The 19,112-nt window shown below is 36.0% G+C and overlaps 1 protein-coding gene across 3 annotated transcripts; it reads right to left on the minus strand.

Annotated features, from left to right (window-relative positions):
- Nucleotides 1-887: 887 nt before the first annotated feature.
- LOC137399639 (uncharacterized) lies at nt 888-18,497 on the minus strand. 3 transcript variants are annotated; one of them, XM_068085820.1, is made up of 9 exons: nt 18,400-18,497; nt 11,790-11,847; nt 10,356-10,402; nt 8,855-8,907; nt 6,130-7,195; nt 5,825-5,890; nt 5,431-5,495; nt 2,280-2,318; nt 888-1,545 (listed from the first exon to the last, which is right to left on the minus strand). In XM_068085820.1, exons 1-9 carry the CDS (start codon nt 18,433-18,435, stop codon nt 1,491-1,493), a joined length of 1,485 nt encoding a protein of 494 aa, XP_067941921.1. In that variant the 5' UTR covers nt 18,436-18,497; the 3' UTR covers nt 888-1,490. The 3 variants fall into 3 exon arrangements, with proteins under 3 accessions (XP_067941921.1, XP_067941922.1, XP_067941923.1); XM_068085821.1 differs by lacking the exon at nt 2,280-2,318 and having other exon boundaries at nt 888-1,542; XM_068085822.1 differs by lacking the exons at nt 10,356-10,402; nt 11,790-11,847 and having other exon boundaries at nt 18,400-18,473.
- Between the last annotated feature and the right edge of the window lie 615 nt (nt 18,498-19,112).

Below are 19,112 nucleotides of genomic sequence, written 5' to 3' on the forward strand. Positions count from 1 at the left end.
AACTCATATAAGTTATATTCAACATTTATATAATAAGCCTGTCTCAAAGATAAGAACTCCCTACTGTACATACTGCGGGTATAGTACATTGTATATTGCACATCATAACCACTAAATACACTAAGGTTACTGTATAGTAACTTTGTTATACACACTTCTATGCACAAATTATTGTTATTATCAATTCAACAACTTCATAATTGCTATTTTGTTTTCTCAGTTTGTATTATTAAGTTTATTTAAGTTTGTATTAACCAACTTTATTTAGCTATTACTTGTTGTTAATTCATTCCTTGATTTAGTACTGTTAGTTCTGGTTTGAAGATTATGTAATATTTTTCTAATAGACATAGGCCTACATGTAAATTGTAGCGTTTCACTTTTGTAGTTTTTTGTGGTTGTTTTACTTTGTCAATTTTTTGTTTGTTTGATGAAAGTGTGCTTAGCCTTTTTGTAGGTTTATAGGGATGTTGTCGATAATGGTTTTTGGGTGGTTGCTGTGTTTATGTACATATAGTATGCTGTTGCCTGGTTTTAGTTAGGGACTGCGCAAACCGATTGTTAAATTAAGAGCAAAAAATTATTTATTTGTTAGTTTGCTTCAATTTCTAGTTTTAGGCTCTGATTTCTAAAATTTTCAGAGATTAACTTTTTAGTTTTGTCTACTTGTTGAGGGTTCCCTTTACATACTGTCAGTTCATCATGTCTGTATAATCTAGTGAGTGCTGTTATTCCATTTGGTTATAATGAAAGTAAACATATTTCGATTAGTTTGTAGGTTTCTGCTCAATCGAAGCTGCCCAACTTTGAAAACAAATCCTCTGGCAGACTAATAAAACCAACAAAATTAGAGATAAGGATAATAAGCGAATCAATACCGGAGAATATTAACAAGCATCTAACAATATTTACTAAAATAAAACTATGGAACAACACAAATGCAGTGATAGAATGGTTTAAAACCATACATGGAAAAAGCAAACAAATCTTCATCACATTTGATGTATGTGGATTTTACCCACCTATAACCCAAACACTTCTGAAAAAGCTCTTGATTTTGCCAGCAAAGTAGCCATGGCTATCAAAGAATAAAGGTATATTATCACGCATGTCAAAGAGTCACTAATCTTTCATAAAAACATAAAAATGAGCCATGGACAAAATCATTAGCATAGCATAACTCTAACAATGATGATATACTTAATAGCTAACAAACTAAGCAAAATATCGGAGTACATAAATTTATTATAATATGTTATCTGGCTAAACATGTAGAAAGAGGAAGTCATCTGAGCAGCACTGCTCAATTGAGAGAAGTAAAATTGAAAATACTTTTTAAGCAACTGTTCGCGAGATCATTACAGCAACTGTCATTGATTTAGTATTAACCAACTGGTGGCAGTTGGTACCAGGTGGTTATATGTCTTCATACAACAGTTCCAACTGCAAGATGATGCTTGTTCAGCTATGGCATTTACTTCTTGACAGGTTTAGCTTTGGTTTTGTAGCTGCTGTCTCAGATCATCATTTTCTCTTTGCAATCTCCTACAATTTTAAACTTTAAGCATGTTTCCTGCACCAAATATGTTAGTAGTTTACTGACAAATAGTAAATTTAAAATCGAAACCGTATCTCTTAAGCGCTTTCCCGCCGCTTGCCTAAAAGAAGTAGCAGAATTACTGACTGTTACTAATCTTAATTACATATTGTGGTGACGAGAAATATTAGGGCTCAGAGCCCAAAGAAAGGCTAAAGACCTAACTACTGAGCTGAGGAGACCGGTTTGACCTTTCCAAGAATAAAGAGATTACACCCGAGACAGGAGGAGAGACCAAGCCAGGCCCCAGCTCAGCGGTAAGTCCGACACTCAGCAGGCTGAGGCTGATCGAGCCAGCCACTGACTCGGCCGTAAAAGGTCGACTTGTTTCCGAGTTGGAAATATACGTATTTAAGGAGTGCGGATGAGCCGAGTCAAGCAGAGCTCCTGGATATTTCATACCGCACAGTTGATTGTTGTATGCATTTAATTATATTCATATATATTTGTGGAAATATATATTCATTGCCTGTTGTACTCAAGTGGCTTGGTTGCTTGCGGAGACAGTAACGTAAAGTAAAAAGTCAAGTCAGATCTTTTACAATATTTTAGTAATCCTGAGAAGAAAAGTGGGTGAGCGGAAAAGAATATTTTCTACTAAAGTTAACCTTCAGTATTTCGTAGTAGAATTAACTTTCAGAATTTTTAATTAAGTATAAAACATTAAAATAGATTTACTTACTCATTTTCTTCTCTCAAGGAACCTTTGTCTTGGATCAGTCTGAAACATCAGGTTGAAAACAAAATGACATATGCACCAATGATGATGTCCAAAACAACCAGAACTTACCTTTTTTATTACCATCATCACTTTGAATGATTGAGACACTAACTGAAAGATCCCTTGTCAAACTATTAACTTGGAAAGTTTCACATTTCATGAGCCAGTAATAAATTTTAAATATAAAATATAATATTATAATAAAATTTTAAATAAAATATACTTTGATCTGTGATCTACATAATTAAGCACATAGTTGTACATAGTAAGGTATTGTCATAGTGTCATATTTGTGGTTTGGCAGGGATTAAAAGGTCAGTCTGTCAGCCATGATTATGAAGGAAAAATGATATAAACAAACTTGGAAAGTCACCTCACTCACAGCCTTCTTTTATCACTGCTAGCTAGAGGTGGAACGAGACACGAGACGTCTCGAGTATCGACCTGTCTCGTCTCGTATCGGTCTCGTCTCGACTTAACTATTGCCAAACTCGAGACAGGAAATAGAACTAAAGCGCCTGCGCACGGTTGTTATAACATGGCTTCTTGCGGTAGCAACAACTCCATATATTGTAATGGATTGCGGGCAACTGCCTTTAAAGTTATACCCGGTCCGTTACTACCCGTTGCTACTGATTATGTTGGCCACTGAGTCTAATCATGTAGTCCGGACAACGGCCCTGTTATTTTTTAGTTCGGTTCTGTGTCCTTAAAACAGATACCGGGTCGTATCTAATTACTCTTCGGATAATCCAATTTAATAAATTAGACTTTTGCTGATAAAATATCTGTATTTTATCGTATCGTGTCTAAACACCAACTGCCCATCATAAAATTCGGGCCTCTTTTACGTATATACTACCAATCGCGGGTAAAACTTGCCCGGACACAGAGAAACGAACGAAAGGCCGTGTCGACCATAGTCCGTGTTCGGTTAACAATGACGTTTGTTAGCTCAATGTAAGAATATACATGTGCATGTATACAGTAATTAATATAATTTCATGAGTACAATTTAAATATAATTCACATACTACAGCTAATACACAAACAAAACTTAACATTAATGAAACGATAAGAATGAAAGTGTTATCGTGTGTTCTTTTAGTTGCGGTATTTCTTTGTAGAGCGACGGCTATCGGTTTCATTACATTAAAAAGTAAGAACTATTCAATAGATAGTAAAAATATACATGTACAAAGCAATATGTTTATAATAATTATGATCAATCAAGCTCAAAATTCTTAGAATATATAACTTCGGTATTTTAGAGCTGTTTGTGTCACTTTTGTTTACAAAAACTACATGCATATCACTATTAAAATGTTGTATTTAAATCGTTTACACCAGGTGAAAATTCAATTTAAAAAGAGTTTTATTAATTTTATATATACCAAGTAGCTAGTACTTGTGTAGTGAAATCATCACCAAATGCTCATTATTTTACTGTCTCGTGTCTCGAGTCTCGAATTTTTACAAGACAGTGTCTCGAGTCTCGTCTCGAGCTTAAAAAACCTGTCTCGTTCCACCTCTACTGCTAGCGGGTCATTAAGAGTTGGCTTGTTGCGCTATGAGCAGGCTGGTTGTCATACACCAACAGGGTTTCAGAAAAGAATCACTGGTAGATCCCTTGCTCTAATATGCTCAAAATGATCATCACTCACCAAAAGGTTTTAGATAATTATCCTTTTTTGCATAGAATTCTAAATCAGCTGGCAAAGCATGATTTCAATTTATGGTGAAGCTATATAGTGCCGAAAAAGCAATTTTCACACACGGCATCACAAGATGGTATTTAATACAGGCATCACACAGCAAGAAAAGAGAATGAAGCTAAGATCTGAAACGGAGTAGTAAGAAACAAACAGATGCTAAACCACTAATATATGATATTAACTGATTTAAAGAAACCCTTCCATAACATTTTAAGGTAAACAGTAGGCTTGTGAATTATTTAGGTAATTTTTATTTAAATTCAACTCTTTTGTTGCCAAATTAATTTTTTTACCAGGACAAATTACATATTCAGTAAAACCTAATAATTGACAGGGCAAGTATGAATTGTCGCAACCTTTAACCCACACAGTCTATAAAAAACATTACTTTTGCCAAAGTAATCAGCATGGAGTTTTACATTAGCTGATACCATAAAAAATGCTACAAATGTGTTGCAGAATGAGGTTGGAAACCTTTTTGGCCATTTTTTATGACCTTGAACATGTTTGAGTCAGAAGATTTATCAATAGTATTACAGCTTACGGGATTATTTTTTAGCGAAAAATAAAATAGTCACCTTCAGTAGTACTGTTATTCAATAAACATCACCCGAAGTTGATAAACCCCAAACTCGTGAAATCTTTGTAGCTGTAATGTGTCTGACACAACTGGTCATTGCTAAGTCAAAATTGCTTTAAAAAAAAATTTGCAAAGCGAAACTAGGCTTACGATAGGTTGCAAACACCTTTTTATTGGCACAATGCATGCAGATAAGTTTTTTCCTACATTTAGATACAGACACAATAGGCTAATTAATTGCTCACTAATAAAACAATGTTTTGTATGAAGCTTACTAAAGCCATACCAGGCGGTTCTTGGCCATAGGCAAAAACTTTGCCGAGCCGTACTACCCGGAGTGTGGTATATAAAAGTGGTAGCTCGTGATTTCAAATTAACTTTATAGGAGCCCGCTTCCAACTGAGAAAAAGATGCATCATAGAACCCAGGTTATTACAAAATGATATTACTAATCAGCAAGGAGAGATGCTTGTAAGCAGTATTGTAACTGGAGTATGCATTGTAAATGAAGTATCGTAAATGGAGTATCGTAAATGGAGTATCATAAATGAAGTATCGTCAATGGAGTATATCGTCAATGGAGTATCGTAAATGGAGTATCGTAAATGGAGTATCGTAAATGGAGTATCGTAAATGGAGTATCGTAAATGAAGTATCGTAAAAAGAGTATCGTAAATGGAGTATCGTAAATGAAACATTGTAAATGGAGTATCGTAAATGGAATATTGTAAATGGAGTAGGGTCTATCATAAATTGTGTATTGTAAATGATGCAGTAACCTTAGGCATTGGTAAAATAATTTACTACCGACATTTACCTGGGATGATCATGTAGGACGCCAAGGGCCTTCTTATGCACCTCCACAACACCCAGATGCTGTTTCTGTTTAAACAAGCAGAAACATGAATTAGCAGAGAAGATTTTTTTAAAGTCAAACATCTATTAGCAGCTGAACAAGACTTGTAATTGGAGGCTGAATTTTTACGGTTTAACTTTTGAAACATGAAAGGTTTCTTATATTTTCCTTGGTAAGCAACTCACCTGAACATCTCAAATGTCTGCAAAGAGGCTTGTAAAGCACTTAAGAAAACCATATATTTTGAAGCAAAGACCAAAGGAGCAAAAATCAAAATTGATTCTAAAACTTTTAAGAGTTAAATTTCTAGATCGAGGAGATTTGTACAAAAGTGTAATAAATATGAGTTACTCACTTGGTAGCCCTCGCTGACAAGTTTAGTGACCTTAGATATGTCACACTCGATGTAGTCTACATCTTTCTAAAAAGAGACAAGATTTACCTTTACAATAAGTGATGAAATATCTTTAGCTATTATATGATACACATATACTAACTACCTTCTTCTATGAAACGGATAGACTAACTATCCTGTTCTATGATACGGATAGACTAACTACCTTCTTCTATGAAACGGATAGACTAACTACCCTATTCTACGACATAGAAATAGATGAGTTGAAATATTACTATGTATAATATGAGTGTGTCAAAGCTCACCTCACTGTGAATAGTCTGTAACTTCAGCTCTGGTGCATAGGATGAAAAGAATATATTCGACAATGTTTCTACAGCATCAAGTATGTTGTCTGTAATCTCATTCGAGGCAGCTTTCTCCGTTGTATCGCTATCAACCACCTTTCTAAATATGTCCTCGATGGTTTCTGCCAACTTTGGTTTTACAAATGGAGGAAGCTCACGCCTTCTAAGGCCTGTCTCATCTTCTTTAGGGTAAAACAAAAATCCATTCAGTTTACCATTTGCTAGCTTCTTCAGCTCCACATTCATGCTTTCTATTATTTCATGGAGTGTTCCATATTTCAATGCGAATGCCAGACGTTGCAGCAAACTAAAGCTCTCTCCACTGATTTGGTCATCTCGGTCTTTAGCAGCCTGGGTTAGAGCTATTTCGTTTGCTCTGAATTGGTTAACCGCTGAAATGTAATACCTACTTACTGCTCGATTTTCGGATGTTGATTTATCACCAATTTTGGTCAGGGCTACCTTTATTTTGTGCGTAGCATCTAAAAGATCTTCTTGTTTTCCATCAAACGAAAAAAACTTGCCCAGTTCTGAAGCGACTTTATCTAATATTTCGATTTCTAGTAGAAGGTCGAGCAACATCTTTTCGTATTCGCTAAAATTAAGACAAAACTCTCTCAATCGATTCTTTACTTTTTCCAGATCAATGATGTTTTTGCTGTCTGTAGTTCTGAATAGGATCTCAGCACTCATGATCAGCTCTACTATGTTCCGCAATACTTTAGTAGCATCTAATCGTAGGCCGGATTTTATCGCTCTGCGAATGTATTGCTCAGTCTCTTCATCTAGCTCTGTGTACAGTGTATCATCCAGATGACTGGATAGTTCTGTTGCTAGCTTTTCTGGTGAATCTGATCTTCTAGTTTCATAACTTGAAGAACAGTTTTGTTTGCTAAGACATGAGTAATGGCTATTGTCAGCTGTTGCTATACCAGCTGAAGCAACGAATGGAGGAGAATTTGGAATAGAGGAACGCATGGACTTCAAGATATCATCTTTTCTTTCTGTCACTTGCATTAGGTTTCTACAATTGAGATAAATTCGAATATATGACCATTAATTCGTATCCTTTATTTTATGACAGCCCAAACGTACCACTACCGGTTCTAGGGCTTATGTTAAAGGATGACTTGCAACAACTCACATTACAGTTACTTGGTATCAAAAGATTCACCATGTCTTACTCATCTGTGTTGTAGGTGCAAAATATGTGGAAATGTGATTACAAGCTCTTAAAAGCTCAAAAACGAAAAGTTAATCGCCGCCATCACAAAACCGCCGTAGATTAGAATCTCTTTCCAAAACGGCTCAAATGGGAAGTAGATGTACAAGATGGTTTCTGTTTACACTTACACGCATCCTCATTCGTCGAAATATTTTCACAAATATACTTCATGCATTCAATAAAACCATGTCTATAATTCTTACGCGTCTGTTTTATCGTCATTGTAATGCTGTCACTTTTAGCACTGATATCTTATAACTTACCGTAAAAACTTGTTTAATTTTTTAACCTTAGCTCGAAGGAGCACATACCATTGTCTGACAATCATGACATGCGTGTTGGTCACCTGTGATAATCGAGAAATGCTGCAGACATTATTCGCAAAGTGTGGGTCACATGATCAGATTACGACTAGACGATTAGACCAAGTCGAAACAAAACTGTAAAGTAGCGAGCATCTATATTTGATATGGGGTCTTCGGTAAAACCCGCAGTGTTTGTCATAAACTAGTGCTACGAGAAGTTTTATATTGAGCCTTTTATTGGCCTTTTAATTCACGTGAGAACATCACGTGACAGAACAATAACCAAATGTAATGACAACCTCAGAGAAAAAACTGATTCTACGGCGGCTTTTCACTTTTGAGCTTTTAAGAGCTTGTAATCACATTTCCACATATTTTGCACCTACAACACAGCAGAGTAAGACATGGGGAATTTTTTGATACCAAATAATTGTAATGTAAGGTTTGTTGCAAGTCAACCTTTAAAGACTAAATGCTGTTTGCACAATGTTAACCCTACTATATAGCCTTTCCATGCAATTCCGTTTGCATTCACCGTTTGCATTTGCATCACTTAGTACATTCAACTTTGAGCATTATGTAGCCTGGGCATAGCTCTCTTGAGGGAGAGAGGGAGAGGGAGAGAGAGAGAGGGAGAGGGAGAGAGGGAGAGGGAGAGAAGGAGAGGGGGAGAGGTGGAGAGGGGGAGAGGGGGAGAGGGGGAGAGGGGGAGAGGGGGAGAGGGGGAGAGGGGGAGAGGGGGAGAGGGGGAGAGGGGGAGAGGGGGAGAGGGAGAGAGAGAGCATTGCTCTCTCGCACCCACACCCCCCCCCCCAAGAGAGCAATGCCCAGGCTAAGCATTATGCAACTGGTACGTATGTTGCCGTGCAGTGAAAGGTGAGAGAGCTGATATGGTTAGATCTCATGACATCACAGGGATACTTGATCTGTGATCACAAGTAGGCTCCTATATAATCACATGAGTGCTTTCTATGTAATCACATAGATGCTTTCCATGTGATCATATGAATATTCTCTATGCTCTTGTTACATGCTAGTTTTATGGTGTACCATGGAATAATTCATGGAGCTCCAGTCGATGGAGTTATTTAGTAACAATGTAGCGTCTATTTCGATACGAATCACCAATAAGAGAGGTACATGTATAACTTACACTGCTTGGAGCAATGTGCTTGTGTCGTAATCTTGTTGAGGGACTTTGGTGGACTGCAATAAACCAATGTACTAGTATACTCAATAGCTAGTAGTGCACTGTACTAATAGTACTGTACTTGTGTATATACTAATAGTATTGTACTTGTGTGTATACTAATAGTACTGTACTTGTGTATATACTAATAGTACTGTACTTGTGTATATAATAATAGTACTGTTCTTGTGTATATACTAATAGTACTGTACTTGTGTATATACTAATAATACTGTACTTGTGTATATACTAATAGTACTGTACTTGTGTATATACTAATAGTACTGTACTGGTGTATATACTAATAGTACTGTACTTGTGTGTATACTAATAGTACCGTACTTGTGTGTATACTAATAGTACTGTACTTGTGTATATACTAATAGTACTGTACTGGTGTATATACTAATAGTACTGTACTGGTGTATTTACTAATAGTACTGTACTTGTGTGTATACTAATAGTACTGTACTTGTGTATATACTAATAGTACTGTACTGGTGTATTTACTAATAGTACTGTACTTGTGTGTATACTAATAGTACTGTACTTGTGTATATACTAATAGTACCATACTTGTGTGTATACTAATAGTACTGTATTTGTGTATATACTAATAGTACTGTACTTGTGTATATAATAATAGTACTGTACTTGTGTATATACTAATAGTACTGTACTTGTGTATATCCTAGCGACTGTCGGCGAGCATCATCTGACCAATCTTCGAAAGATCAATCCTCATAAAATTTAAAGTTATGGTATTCATCAGTTGCTCACAAGATCAACCGTTATTCACAAGATGAACTGTTATTCACAAGATGAACTGTTATTCTTCCATTCTATAGCATCTATTTCTCTGCATTATTAAATGTTGAAGTGATAACTTTAGCAGCCATAACAGAGCCACATCTCTTGTGCTTACAAATCTTTTGCCATATTCATTGCTTCTTTGCAGTATGACTAGGCTTTGATATTCCGTAGATCAACCCAATTTCATCATAGCGGATCTTTGAATTGTACACCAATTGGATCAATTTTTTAATTTGTAGCGCAACGATTTTATTCATCTGATTTCTATCAATCCCTATTAGAGTCATGTTGGACCATGGATATATTTTTCTGATAATCGAGTGTATCAACGAACGAGATATTTGTGATAGCTGTGACACAATTAGCCGCTGTTGATGACTAAAATTAGATTGATATTATAACTAATCGATTTTGCCAAACTCTAAATTTGGCTCACTGCAGGTAAGTTTTTTAAATTAAAGTTACAGAAACAGAACTCAGAAAATGACTAACCCCATGAACTGAATACAAAAATGTGTTACATCTCTTTGCATTTAACAAAGTCTTCAATGAAACCTCCTCATCTAATAAGACAGTTTAATGCAATGCAATTGCTAATTGAGTAAGAGGCTGACTGACTCAACAGATATTGATAAAGGAGCAATATACTTACTTGTTCTAGCCCCTTAGCGATATCTAATCCTTTACCCTCTGCACCATCTGTAATACAGCAGTTGATTACATAGTTTAACCAACTTGGATGTTTAGTTCACAACATGTTGAACATCTAATTATAATATTAAGGGTGCAACAGAATATGCAGTCATTGAGTACCTTTATGTCTGATATTCATCACGTATCTAATTGTGTAGAATGTTTTTTACAAACAGATAACAATACATCTGCCTGACCATCCATTACATTTCTGCTTTCCCAGAAAATACACTACACTTTATACCAGACACCAACATCTAGCCAATTCACATTATATAACAGCTTTGTACCAAAAAGTGCTTTTTATTCCAATACACGTAATTTTATTTTACTATTCTTTATTTTATTCTTTATTTTAGCCTCATATTCTAATTTACTTTGAACAGTATTGATAAGTGATAATAAAGTTTATATTTATCTACATAGAAACACGTGAAACTATAGGAAAACACTGAAAACTTCTGAAGATATTTGCGAAGGAACGACAACCTCTTAACAGGATATTTTGTAGTTTGGAAACTCACTAATTATACCATGCAACAAAACAATACTAGCAGTTGTTTACAGGGAATAAAAATATTTTTTACATATGACTGTTGAATGCCAACATTACTAAGGAGTTCTTCTGGAGATGATGAGGGCGCTCAAGTGGGAGAAGGCTGCACCAGATTGAGGTACCTGACTGAATTAATTTTGCGAGCAGAAATATGTGCCAGAAACCTTTGGTGTATTCTAGACATTGGGTGACACTAGACTGACAGGGTACTAGAAGGATTGAACTGGATGGATGAACCCATGTCCGGTGATGACACTAGACTGACGGAGTACTAGTAAGATTGAACTAAATGGAGGAATTCATGTCTGATGGTGACACTAGACTGACAGAGCACTGGAAGGATTGAACTGGATGGAGAAACCCATGTCTGGTTGTGACAATAGACTGACAGAGTACTAGTAGGATTGAACTGGATGGAGGAACCCATGTCTGATGGTGCAAAGAGCGAGCAAATATGGCAATGCAAAAATAGAGACCAAGCTGAGGGTGTCCATGAGCAATGCTTAAGTTTTATTGTAAGAGTAGCTCCATGAGCTTCATTTCACTTACTAAACATTTAGCTGTGGCCTTTGCTATACAGACTTTTTTAAGCAGTAGCATGCAAGAATTTACACGTTAGAATAAGACCAAGCATTTCTTGTAGTAATGGTAGGAATACAGTTACGGGGTTGCAAGACAAAAATTTACCATCCCGCTTCCTTGGCAAAGGTGGGTAGTGGTAACAACCTACATTCATTGGATTGGGTAGTTTTAGCAATTTACTTTAATCAAGGTAGGGAATGGAGGCGACCTGTCTTAGTAGAGGTATTGCTAGCCGAGGGAGTGATAGCAACTTACCTTGGTAGGGGTAGGCAGGGGTAGATACTACAGTTTTTGGTCTGGCACCACTTTTCTCCTAAAATCAGGAACAGTTAATGATTATTACCATATAATAACCTTTTGTAAAATGCAGCTTATCAAGTCTGCCATCTTTCCTCCTCTTCCTCTTATAATCAGTAACTCAGCAACTATCCCTTCTTTTACAATGCACCAAGATGCCACTCCAATCACAGTCAGACTCAGATGATCAAAACATTTTCAGCTGATCCTATTGATCCATTGATATAAAGAAACATTTGAAACAGCCCGTGGTTTCCTCCAAAAATGTTCTAGCATAGGATTCGTTATTACAAGATTCAATTAAACTTTTCAAAAACAGAACTTTAAAGTTGCGTCAGCTTACATATTTTATTGCTTTGTGGCTACAATAGCTATTGAAAAACTCTACCCGCCTGATATTCAACTCGGGTTTGTTTGCGGTCAGTATGCAGTACAAATATAAAGATTATAGACTCAGCATATACATCTAGTTTGGTATGTATTATAGTTTAGATTATAGATGTATATTATGTATCATAGATGTACTGTATAAAACATCATGAATTGTACATGTAGATGTTTGATATAATTCATAAATGTAAATATGGTAAAATCGTAGCGTGTAGCTAAAACCATCTGCTTCTTAACCTATGCATAAAAAAGTGATCAAATATTTTGTATTTGTAGTAGCCTATAGTCATCCCAGTTATGAGTCAGAGAACCTTATATGGTGCAGAGGCTGTTAATCTTTAACGCTTTGAAGCATGGGACCAAGATAATTTGGGAGTTGTTTTCCCACCTGATCCTGCACCCGAGTAAACTCTGCTGTGTTGTTTATTTTTTGCACTTTCGTTTACTGTAAAATTATAAAACTTTTTCCACTTTATTTCCTACAAGCTTTTAGAATAATTCTAAAGTTTCTAGTTGATTGGATGATTAGTTATTGAGATATTGCTGAAAAATGGAGGGCACTTCTAATCAGCTGAGAAAGGAAAATGGCTGCTGACAAAACCTTAGTTTCTAATGTCCCTGATTTAAATTCTTGTTAATGAAGAATAAAAAATGGAAAAATCAGAAAAGTTTTTCTCCTCAGCAACAGAAACTTTATACTAAAACTATTTGTCTTTATTCATAATAAATATACACACTATAAGACGTTATTCATAACAAATATGCACTCTCTATAAGACTCAGTGTACTGCAATCCTTATGCTTCTTTAGTTATTTTTAAAACATGAGTTCTTTGAAAGAGTTTAAAGAAACATTGACTCTATTTGACTGCTTGTTATATGATTTGCTATTTGACTGACTGATTATTCATTGAGCTCTGTAAGCTTGGAGCTTCAATATATGTAATATGCTGTGTTGCTATAGTATGAATTGTGCTATTCTCAGCGCTTAAACAGTCTAAGGAAAGGTTTGAATTCAGTCTAGGAGCAGGGTACCCGCTTGTATATATACAAGTCTAAGGAAAGGTTTGAATTCAGTCTAGGAGCAGGGTACCCGCTTGTATATATACAAGATTGTTAAAGATACAAGAGTGTTAAAGTTATGTGCAAGCGAATAATTTGATATGCATGTAATTGATGCACCACTTTATCATGTTAGCCTTAGAGAGCGATCAGTGGCTCATGCCTCTGTACCTTGTAAAGCGGAGCGTTAAGAGAGTTAAAACTCTCTTAACGCTCCGCTTTATTAACGCCGCAAAACTCTAGTCAGATGTGTTTCCCGACACCTCGCGTTCTCGTACTACTGCAGCATTTGTCATTCGGTGTATTGCAATCATTATGTTTTTTCAGTTATCTATAAAACATCACTTCTATGAAAGAGTTTGAAATAACCATTTACTTTTTTAAATTTCAGTGTATTTTTTGAGTTCTATAAGCTTGAAACTTCAAAATAGTATTCAGTTGAAAATGATATTCAGTCTATACGACCAGGTGACCTGCTTGTATGTACAATATTAGACTTCATAGTATTAATTGATCTTAGTAAATGACCTAAACCTATTCTTAAACTAGACATTATGTGGTGCTGGCTCAACATGCCTTAGCTTGTTTTTTACCACAACAAAGTCACATTATTTATTTATAACATCTATATAGTTGTTTCCTCTGGCAGTTGTAAGCAAGTGCTTCTAACGATGATTGGAAAGAAAATGTGTAAAATGTGGAGGTTAACAAGACAGTCTTATGAGCTAAAGAACAAGGAAATGTGCTGCTGTCCCTTTTTATAGAAGGTCTGCTACTTGCAGATGATCTAAACTACCGTAAACTGTATCACGGATGTCTGCTATAAACCAGTTAGATGATTTGTTGGTCTCTTGTAGACCATGCAATCATCTGCAGGACTGTATTGTTCAAAAAAAGTGGTCAGGAGACTGTCAATTAGTAATTGTCAGAGGGCCGAAGGCCCGACTCGGCCGTGCGGGATGATTCACGCAGATGGTTCATCTGTATTACCGCAGTGAAACATTCAAGTTTTACACGCCCTTCAAGGAATGTCGTTATCAGTACAATGCTAACTTTCTCAGCATCTATGTTTACTCTTGAAAACAATAGTCAACTAGAATGTAAGTAACTCTGACTTGTTAATATCATCATCAATCTATTTAGCTCATTACAGTCGAACCTCCACTAACGGATGACCTGGAATACAAAATTTTCAAGTCACCAAACGACTCATCAATACACTATTGATCAGAATAACAAATGATGGTTCTAATACGAAAGGTTGCAAACCAAAAGTTAAAAGAAAGTGCTGCTGGCCATTTAAACAGATGGGCAGCTCGAATCAAAGTGGTGTCCCTTAGCTGCTCTGCTATTAGTGAGTGACCAGCATCTAACTTCCTTCCTAGTCAGCTAGCACCAAAGATAAACAAATTGGTAAAAAAAGGTACAACAAACAACCGGTAAAAAAATATTATTTATTTTTATGTTTTCTCTTCTTTCCATGTCTATTTTTTCAAGTCTTTCTGTGTTTATCACGCTCCATCTAATTCTAACATGTATTGGTTTACAGTCTTAACCATTTTTTATAATTCATACAAATATTATGTCCATGTTTTGTAGGGGCTTAGAATGGTTTTGAGCATTTATAGGTGTAATGCAATCCTACTTGAAACATTTTTTGCTTATGAAATGGTTTCCGAAACTAACCAATTTTTACTAAATTTGTTCAATTATCAGCGTAATATTTAATCTTTTTTCACAACAACTATTTCATCACAGCAAGGGCCACCCTCAAATATATCAAAGAATGTGTAATGGTTAGATTCTCTTACTGGTAAGATTAGCTTGTCACTGTTATTTTTTGACGAGGATGTAAGGATTAGACCCGGTAGTTGACTATTAACTTTTTGCAAGTCTGGTTGCTTAGCAACTAATTAGAAATTCCTGTAACTTGTTTATTTTAATTCTGTGTCATAGACAGAACTACGCAATATGTTTTTGCACTGGTTCCTTGTTGCTCAACATGTGTTTATATTATATATTATTTCGAACGTAGCTTGATTTGGTAGTTACCATGGTTACTGGAAAGATTATAAGCCTTCAGCTCTCTTTTTAAATACCCTACAGGATGAAAATATTCGTTGGTCATAAAAATTCGCGATTTCGCGAACAGTCAATCCGCGAATTATTAAATTCAGTGAATAATTAGTTCTATTTTTAATCACAAGAGAGAATAACTACTGCATCAAATTGAAAACTAGTCACTAGCCTAGTTTTTAATGTAAATACTAAACGTAATTGAGTTCCAAAACATTTTTAAAATCATTGCCTGAGCTTTGAGCTAACACCATTGGCAATGCATCACATTTATTTACAAAATTATTCGAGGTTGTCACAAGATATGCAGAATGGCGTCATCGCGAAAATAGCCGCGAGGCAGAAGTACTAAACGTAGTCGAGTTCCAAAACTTCTTTAAAATCATCGCCAGACTTCGAGCTTTATTGCCATTGCGTCAAACTTTACAAAATTATTCAAAGTTTTTACAAGTTATTCGGCATGGCTTCAGCATAGCAAAAAAGCTCGCCTAGTCTTTCTACATTAGAATCAACTTCATCAATCTCTAATACCGAAGTCAAGGACGATCATGATTCTGATCCGGACATTATGGTATGTATTTGATTTGCAGTGCAGATACGTTTTTCCATAATCAACTGCATTAGTTAAATCTTTTGTTTAAAAACTGATCGCTTTCATCAAGTACTTCAGCTAATGTTTTTGTACTTCCTCAACACTCGTTAATATTTTTTCTTTTTTGTGTTTACTGCAGATTGAGAATGAAACAACCTACTCCGATTACGAAAACTAGAGACAAGTAGTAATATTCATCAAGACAGGAATATTGGCAGAGAGGCAACCAGTCAACCTAGACCCCATCATCGACAACAACTCTTTGATATCGCTGTAGCAAACATGATTAAATTATATATTTTATTTCATGTATAGATATATTATAATTTATTGCAAACTTTAGTGTACAAATAAAATATTTCGAATACAAATAAAATTTTACAAACGATGAATGGAGTAAATATAAACAGTTTAGTCCATATGGCGGTTGTCTAGCAATAAAATTAAACTGGTACTCTTGATATGTGAACACTAGCGTGTAATGGTGCTTTCTGACTAGTTATTTTACTAATAGCAGATCTGTCACTGTCTTGAGTAGGTGTTGAAGGCGATTCTCTCGCTACTACATGGCTGGTAAGGAAGTTATCACCAGAACTCTCCTCGTGACTTACTATTGCAAAGTTCTGCCAGTTGGCCAAAGATTTGTGCACGTAAAGGCGTTTTTGTTCCTTTTTAAACAACAGATATATTCTTCTCGTAAGTAGCTGCGGTCACTTCAACCTCAATTTCCAGACCTCCCTGAATGATTGGTGATCTTCTAAGAATGACATCTACCAACCGTGCAATCATTGTTCTTCGGTGTATGATGAAAAATCTCTCTCTCACACTAAAACAAATAATGAAGCAGTAGGGATGGAAAAAAAATACTGTAGTACTGCGTTTAACCGAAGAACCAAAGTAAAATTCAACTAATTTAGTGAATGTAAAAACTCATTACTTACCACAAGTTGTTAGCTTATCAAAGGCCTCTAAAGCGATGAATATTCGTGAAAACCTCTGGACGCAGCAAAAATTGTTTAACGTAGAATAGCAAGATAGCCTCGCTGTTGTAAACTAAATATAAACCAGAACACGCGGTATGCGCATGCGTAGTAATAACTATTACTAGCCGCAATAGAGTTAACTTTTCCTAGAGAGCGGCAGTTTTCAGCCGCAAATAAATTCATCCGCGAATATGCATGAAAAGACAATTTTCGCGAAATATAACTCCGCGAATAAATTCATCCTGTACGGTAATCCATCTTGTTCATATGAAGAAACAGTTTTGGTCTATGCCTACCAGCAACAGTTTAATATAAACATTGTATTGTTTTTGCGTGTTTTTTTTGCATTTGAGGTATAATTTTCAAGTTTCTCATCCACTCCCTTTTAGTAGAACTTAGAGTTTTTACCAAACTGCTCAGTATAACTATGCTACTGAATGCGCTTGAACAAAACTTTCTGGAACTCTCTCGTTAAATAATAGACCATCTATGTGAAAAAAGAAAAGTGTGGCAAAACATTGCTCGGGAGTTTGTAAGGCAGTTTTACAGTCTCACATGTCATTATTTGAATGTTAACATGAATCTTTTGTTGCCAAAGGAAAAAATAATGACACTGTTTGATTGTAATAAATTACAGGCTAAGGTGCACTGATCTGACACACAAGTTGTGTGTAGGATTCTTCTAACTGCCAACTCTACCAGAAATCTGGTAGGAAATCCACATATTATATTAATGTTGTTCTGCGTAACAGCCCTAATGACCCTTACCAGACATTGCTTAGGTAGTCACAGTTAGTGACCTTTGAACCAGCTGATTTAGGAAAAGCTGCTTGAACCGTTCTGATGATTCTAAATGACTCTTTGCAATGAGGAACTAAAATGCCGCTTACATTAACTCTGTCACTAGAGGAAGAATGCTTTGGCAAGTCATAGAATTACTCAATTTTCTAACCACCAGCTTGTCAGTTTTTGACGAGAAAAGCAGGAAAGAAAATGAGGAATAGTTAACGTTTTAAAACAAAGAAGGCTGGTATGTAGTAACAGCCCATTCTGCATGAGCTTTTAGGCTAAGGTCTACTGTTTATTGTTATAAGGGAATCAGTATGATGAATGAAGAAACAGGGAACAGCGAAGAGACTGTTCATGTGATTACTCTACTGCAGTCTTGACTCTACAAGAAGGGCTTGTAAATTGATCGTGAACAACAGAAGTCAGTTAGATTTGGGACTGAAAGGATTTTGATAAATTCAGTTAGAAGCGATCAAACTGTAAAAGACCAACAGCGGAGCACACACTTTCTGGAACTTTTATAACAAGACAAAACAACTTGTCAAAATACTAGTAATTAAAAACTATTTTGCACATTTTGTAGCAAGCGTATAGCAAGCATGTTAGCTTTACAGAAGATTTTACTAAAGAAACAATAACATTAAACAAGATCAATAATGACAGAATATTTTAGTTACCTTTGATGCAGGTTCTTGCTTCGATTTGGGAAACATCTTTCTCGTTGCAGAATCACGGATTATGGCAATTAGAAGAACGGGAATTTACTCTGCCTGCAATTATAATGATTGTAGTATAACAATATAATAACATAATAATAAATAGCATAAGGAGTCATGATACTTTTACTTCTTAAGAGATTTGAACATGTGGGTTTAGATGGAGATTTGAGACTGCGTCAGGTCAGTAGCCACATCAGGGCTGTGTCAAGTCAGTAGTCACATCAGAGCTGTGTCAAGTCAGAAGTCACATCAGGGCTGTGTCAAGTCAGTAGCCACATCAGGGCTGTGTCAAGTCAGTAGTCACACCAGGGCTCTGTCAAGTCAGTAGTCACATCAGGGCTGTATCAAGTCAGTAGTCACATCAGGGCTGTGTCAAATCAGTAGTCACATCAGGACTGTGTCAAGTCAGTAGCCACATCAGGGCTCTGTCAAGTCAGTAGTCACATCAGGGCGGTGTCAAGTCAGTAGTCACATCAGGACTGTGTCAAGTCAGTAGTCACATCAGAGCTGTGTCAAGTCAGTAGTCATATCAGGGCTGTGTCAAGTCAGTAGTCACATCAGGGCTGTGTCAAGTCAGTAGTCACATCAGGGCTGTGTCAAGTCAGTAGTCACATCAGGGTCGTGTCAAGCCAGTAGTACAGATTAAAAAGTATTAAAATGTGGAGTTTTAT

Source organism: Watersipora subatra, chromosome 7 (genome assembly GCF_963576615.1).
Source record: "Watersipora subatra chromosome 7, tzWatSuba1.1, whole genome shotgun sequence".
Classification (NCBI taxonomy): Eukaryota; Metazoa; Bryozoa; class Gymnolaemata; order Cheilostomatida; family Watersiporidae; genus Watersipora; species Watersipora subatra.

Coding starts and splice junctions, on each gene's coding strand:
- LOC137399639 (XM_068085820.1), bottom strand. CDS start 18,435: ATGTTTCCCAAATCGAAGCAAGAACCTGCATCAAAG. Junction 8,908..10,355: donor TCGCTAAGGGGCTAGAACAA/GTAAGTATATTG, acceptor GGTTTATTGCAG/TCCACCAAAGTCCCTCAACA. Junction 7,196..8,854: donor AGCACATTGCTCCAAGCAGT/GTAAGTTATACA, acceptor TCTCAATTGTAG/AAACCTAATGCAAGTGACAG.